Genomic DNA, 6,462 nt, shown 5'->3' with positions numbered 1-6,462 from the left:
GCATTCTTATAAAGAAGGAGAACTGGAACACTGCTGCATCAAGAAAAAATGGCTTTCTTTTACATTTATTAGAAACATTATATATATTTTAAGAAAATGTGTGCAAAGGACTGTAGCAGTTGTGACTACTGAATAACTGCTAGATTAAAAAGGGAAAGGAATAGACATAAATTAATTCTCATAACTGCATGGCATAGTTCAGTGGTGGTGAATCTATGGCACTTTTCCTGCAGTGGACTATTTGTGCCATCACTGGCATAGTTGGTGGTGCCATTCTTCCTTAGGGGGAAAAGCCAAAGCCCTCAGAGCATAAATTATTGCCAGAAGCTCCTCTCTTTTAAGTGACAGAGCAGATATTTAAATCCAAGTTAGTTGTGCCTTCCAAATCTTTCTTCTATTTTAACAGGCTGCATCCCTGTTTTTTGTGCCACAGTATTTCTAGGTACAGATTGCTTTAAAGAAGACCCTCTTTGGATCCAAATCTGTGTGCTTTATTATATTTTGCCAAAGCAGTGTTTATACTAGGTCTCTGTCTCTGGTTGAACTCCAGTATGTGACAAGCATTAGATATATTCAGCACACTTCTGTGATCAAATACCTCTGTTTCCTTGTAACAACTGAAAAACTGACATTTTGTGAAGGAGAGATGAAGATTTGAAGTTAGACTACTTACCAGTTTACAGCATTGTTGCTGGTATGTTGCCTTTAGATTAATTTGCTTATAAACTCTTAAATACTGAAATTGGAAAGTATATACTGAACTGTTCAGATAAGCATATACATAGCTCACATAGCTAAATTAGAGGTATGATTTAAGAGGTGGCACAGAGTTTTCAAATATATGATCTATTTTTCACAATTACATCTTCTGTTTCCAAGCTATATTTTTTAAATTTTTATTTTAAATTCATATAATTCTAAATATTCTAGTGCCCAAAAGTATACTAACCTTTAAAAAAAATTTTTTTGTGTTTGTTTTTAAAGTTGAAGAAAATCTGGGATGTACTATTTCTGTGAATCAAGTTAAGCAAGACCCCAAAGAACCAACATTATCTATGGCACCAAAAAAGAATTTAGACTGTAAATTATCTGCTACATAAATTTTGAAGCTTTCAGAATTTACAACTCTGATGACTTCTGATGTCTTAGAAAAGAAGGTGAATATTAAAGCACAGCATGTGATAACTGGACTGAAGACTGATTTGATGAGCAGCTTTGATTTAAAACTGGTATATTTGTTGAAAATTGCATATTTTTGCCTTCATTAAGAGATATTTTACTGTTTTTATTTTATATAATTCTTATGGTTTTTGATTGCCTAAAATGGTCAGTATTTCAAAAGACCATCTGAACTTATTAACAGTAATTTAGTCTGAACACAAAGGGTTATATGTAATTCATCTCTGGAAATACCCAGTTTTGGTTCTTACAAGACAAAAAAGCAAAAACAAAAATAATTTGAGTGTATATGTATATAGGATGTTATATATGTTTTAAAGTTGTAAAGAAATTTTTAACTAGCAGACAGCTAAGAAAATATTTGTACTTCATCTTATTTGGAAAAGTAAAACATTTTACTTACACAAAGATTGGCAATTAGGTCTTTACTCTTATAGCTTAGCCTCTTAATTTTTATTTTTTTAACAAGCCAATAGCATACTGGTAGTCATCTAATTTAAATAGAAGTGTCTTGGTAAGTTCTGAAAATTTTAACTTGAATTGATCAGTTGAGCAACAGACATCAATATATATTTCCTGGTGTTATACTGGCGGTAAAACACTAATTATAGGTAGAAAGATGAAGAAATTGAAAGAACTCAATAGAACAATAGAATTTCCTGGTGTTTACAAATAAGTTAGGCAATTTTTTGATGTAACAGAATTTTTCCCCATTTTTTGTTTTGAAGATTCTGTTCTAGTCAGAAAAGACTGTTATGTTTACATTTCTCTATGTCAGAGTTCTTATTGTGTTGAAGTATTAGGATTTATAGTTCAAGGTAAGTATTTATAATTCAGAATTTAATATTTAAAACTTTTAAAAAGTCTTAATTTGTATATTTGCTTGTTAAGTAAGTATATTTTCTTCTAATACCAAATAAGTACTAATCAGTATATTCATTAAAAACTTCTGTTTTCTGGAAGATTGGCAAACTAGAAATGTCAACTATAACTGTCAAAAAAAAATCAGCTTAAAGGCTTTTTATTCCCAGAAACAATGTCTGGGTATATTTTACACTTTATTTTTTAAAAGTAAAGATTTCAAATGGATATTATTAATATTGAAAGCATGTACAATATAATATGCAATTTAACTTCAATATTTTACATGTGTCACTTTTAGCTTCACATTGAAGTACATCCCTAGCCCTTTTTAATTTTTTGTTTTTGAGACATTGTCTCATAAGCTGCCTAGACTTAGTATACCTGGGATTGTGATCCTCCTGCTTCAGCCTCCCCCGTGGTGCACTAGTACACCTCACTCAGTCTCACATTCTTGTTACTGTTTCAGGTATATGACATGTATCTTAATACAAGCACTGTTATATTGCAAGTCGAATTCTCAAATTTCTCACTCTTTAAATTTATAGCCTGTTGAATATAAAGTTTATTATCTATATCCTATTTAATGCAAAATTAATATTTAGCTGTATCTTATTTTTAACAAGAACTGGTTTTCCTTGCTTAAGAATTGAAAATATTTGATGTCAGTTTTTGTACAAGTAGGCTACCAAATTTGATTTTTAGGCAAAATTAAACACAACTCTTAGCTATCTCAAACCCAGATTTCTTACTCTGTGTGTACTTAAGAGGGATAAATCTAAATTAATTTACAGAGTTGCACTGTAGGCAGTATTTTTTTCAATTTGTTATTTCTACTTTTTGTGGAAACTTTTTAAAGTTTTAAGTAATAGATTTGCTTCTAATAATGATAAATGTTTATTCAAAATATTTCACCAGTTGAACTGTATCATTTGAGACATTCCTTTGTTTTTTTGATGTTGAGTTGCTAAGGAGAAATGCTTGTTAAGATGCAAACCCCTGTTAGGTACCTGTGAAGATGAGTGATGTCATAGGATTCAGAGTTTGAGATTTTGAACAAAGCATAGTTAAAATATATGTATTTTTACTTTCATGAATGTCTTTTCTATTACTGTTCTTTATCAGGACAGAAAGTTACAGTGCCTCCTTCCTACTAACAAAATTCTTACAAAAACCAAGAGCATGAAGGAAGGTTTAAATGGCTAATTGTATACTCTTTTGGTTTTTAGGTAGAAACTGGAACTATCAATATTTTCATGTAAGTATTTCAATGAGTAGCTCTTTAAAAATGGTTTCTAAAATGAGTTTTTAAAAATTCATTTGTCCTCTAAATGCATGTTTAGTTACAGTGTGTCAGTATTGTGTTTAAAAATGTTTATCATCACCTTTTGAAAACTTATGTTTACATATTTAAAATGTTTATTTTTAAATACCCAGAATATTAAATAGAAGTGCATAAACTTTTTAGCATCAGTGTTTGGCTTTCTCCTAACAGCTCTACAGCAAAGTTTGACATTCATTCCTTTGCATTATTATGCAGTACAAGGTGTAATATCTGTAGTGTTGAGTTGAACATTGAAAATAAGCAGGATTTCACAAGTACAGTTCAGCCTGTTTCTCCATTGTAGTTTTCAGGTTCCAAACCTCCAAATGAATTTCATATGTACTCCAGTGCATTATAGATAAACACAGCCATGGTGGACTTTTTCCTCAGTAGCGCTTTTCTGTGTAAGCAGTAAGTATGTTTAAAAGAAAAACGCTTTAACATCTTATACAAAATACATGTTTCCTAAAGATCACAAAAATGATAGAAAACGCAGATCTTGGAATTTGGTTCTTCCTTTGAGTTTCTCATTTTGAGCCCTATTTCCTGTTTTTTTGTGTGCTTTATATCCTATCAAAATATATACTTGATCATGTGGGTATGAAAAAGATATTTACTTTGTACCAGTTTTTAAAAGATGTTTGTATAGTGTCTTTGTTATAATATAATTTTTTTCATTAAAAAAATCCTGTGGTTTTTTTTATTATATTCTTAGGGATTTTTAGAAATATATACATATTTTTTCCTGAATATATGGGGAGTTTTGTTTATCTTAAATAAGATACTGAATAAATACTTTAATATAAAAGAATTTTTTCCAGAGGTTTATGTTCAGTTTGGACCCTGAAAATTTCTCGTTATAACTACCAACAGCTAGTGCTAGTGTTAAATTTGAGAATATGCATTTTAGTACTGTGATTAGCTAAGTATCAATACTTTATTTTTTAATTTTTAAAGAATACAAATAATGATAGAAAAAAACAGTATTAGAAACAATACAAGGGGCCAGGGAGATGGCTCAGTAGAATAGGCGCTTTCCTGGCAAGCGCAAAGGCCTGAGTTCAATCCCCAGTTCCGCAAAAAATACATACATACATACATACATACATACATACATACATAAAAATTTAAAAATTTAAAGATTAAATAAAATTAAATAAAAAGAAACAATACAAAATTTCACTAAAAAAAGTAATAGGAATTCAACAATAGTTGCTATATTATATGATGCTATCTTCAGTTAGTTGTTCAGATTACCAAATATAAGCTTGCAAAATTCATTAAAGTAAAAAACAAAACAAAATAATAACAAGGAATGAAATTCAAAAGAAGAAAGAAAATGAAGAGTAAAAAAAAAAAAAAATTAAGTATTAACTGTTCCTTTCAAAAGACAAGCAGAAATCGATGGTACAATTATCCAAACTATTCTGCATATGTATCTAAATATTATCTTTTTTCTTCTTTCATTTGTCCTTTTCCTCATCCCAGTTTTTCCTTCCCACTGAGCAAATTCTTTCTCTTTCACAGTATCTGTTGTACCTTTTAAAGTTTAATTACTCTTTCAGGTTCTCACACTAGTGTGCACAAGTATGTGTGCACAAGTAGATCTGATTTATTTCACTTACCAGTATAGTCTCTAGCTGCATATATTTATCTACGAAAAGCCTCAAATTTATCTTTTTTATAGCTGAATAATACTCCATTGTTAAAAATACTATATCTTTTTTTTATCTATTCCTCAGTTGATAGGAGCATCAATATTTTAAGGCAACATGTGTAATAAGGTAGAAATGATTCTTTTTTTCTCCACATTTTGACATCATGATATCTTCAAATACCTTTTGTATGATAACAGAATGGTATAATTAGAAATGATGATGATTAGCTTTCTTCCCCTCTCCCTGCTTTATTCTAATTTATGCTTGATTTTCAAGTATGGGAATATCTTAATCTCAGAAGGTACTGAATTGACCATTCACTATCAGCTGATTTAGGCTTCGCAAGTCTTAAATGATATATTGTTTTGATATCTAGTCATCTATATTTCTACTTAATTAGTTTGATCAGCACTTTAGGAGACTGAAATAGAAGGATCATAAATTTGAGCCCAGCGTGAGCTGTTTAGTGATAGCAAGATCTTATGTTTTTTTTAACCCATCTACCCCCCACCCCAGATATTATCTTAAAAACTAAGAAACCTCTGGGACTATAGCTCAGCATAAAGGCCCTGGGCTCAATCCCCGCCGTTGCAAACAAAAACAAAGAATTAGTATACTTTTACCATATACAAATGTCTATGAATTCTGTTACTAACTAATATAAATATTTATTGCTGACTGAATTCTTAAAACTTTAAGAGTAAGATCAGAATTTAACATAGGGTGTGATGGTGCACCCCTATAATATCAGCATGTGGGAGGCTGAGGCAGGAGGCCAGCCTGGCAGCACAGTGAGCTCAAGGCCAGTCTAATCTACATAGCCAGAGTAGGGGGGATAGCTCAGCAGTCTGGGTACCTGCTTGGCAAGCTGAAGACCCTGGGTTTGTTCCCTAGTATCACATGCCATTCCGGCCCTGGCACCCCTGGTACACTGCGCACCAAAACCAGGCGTGGTAGTACAGGCCTGTAATCCCACCACTGGGGAGACTGAGACAAGAGGATCACTATGAGTCTGAGCTGCATACCAAGACCCTGTACCAAATAAATAAATAAATACACAGCCAGATCCTGTCTCAGAAAATCAAAACAAACAAACAAAAGAAAAAAAAAACGGTGTCTTAAAAACTCATTTATTAGTGAATTCTATTGGGATTCCTAAGAAAAATAAATTATATGGCAAAATGGAAAACCTTTCAGAATGTTGTATGGCTATAAGATTAATAAAACCAGAGCTGTGCGGGAATCACATAATAGATTAGTTTTATTTTTAACCGTCTTTGTTGTGGTACAATGAATATACCATAAACTATACATAAAGTGTACAATTCCGTATAAATTTTGACAGGTACACAAATGTAAAACCTTAACCATAATCAAGTTAATGAACTGTCATCCTCAAAAGTTTCATATATTTTCTTGGCAGCCCATCCTCTTCCATAT

At 31.4% G+C, this 6,462-nt stretch overlaps 1 protein-coding gene across 4 annotated transcripts in view; it reads left to right on the top strand.

Moving 5' to 3' along the window:
* The window catches only part of Carf (calcium responsive transcription factor), a 91,799-nt gene that overhangs the window by 59,800 nt on the left and 25,537 nt on the right, over positions 1-6,462 (top strand). For 2 of the 4 annotated variants that reach the window (XR_002820115.1, XR_002820114.1), the window contains exons 9-10: positions 985-1,157; positions 3,270-3,298. Coding sequence is in view for 1 of the 4 variants with exons in the window: in XM_012513702.2 (XP_012369156.2) it covers positions 985-1,100 (116 nt within the window). In the remaining 3 variants the exon portion in view is untranslated. Of the gene's footprint in view, positions 1-984; positions 1,505-3,269; positions 3,986-6,462 lie in introns of those variants that run through there. The other 2 variants (XR_002820113.1, XM_012513702.2) reach the window with 2 other exon arrangements.

The sequence above is a fragment of the Octodon degus genome, unplaced genomic scaffold, assembly GCF_000260255.1.
Source record: "Octodon degus isolate 3935 unplaced genomic scaffold, OctDeg1.0 scaffold00016, whole genome shotgun sequence".
Classification (NCBI taxonomy): Eukaryota; Metazoa; Chordata; class Mammalia; order Rodentia; family Octodontidae; genus Octodon; species Octodon degus.
The sequence above is the reverse complement of the archived record's forward strand: the minus strand, read 5'-3'. Positions and strand labels throughout refer to the sequence as shown.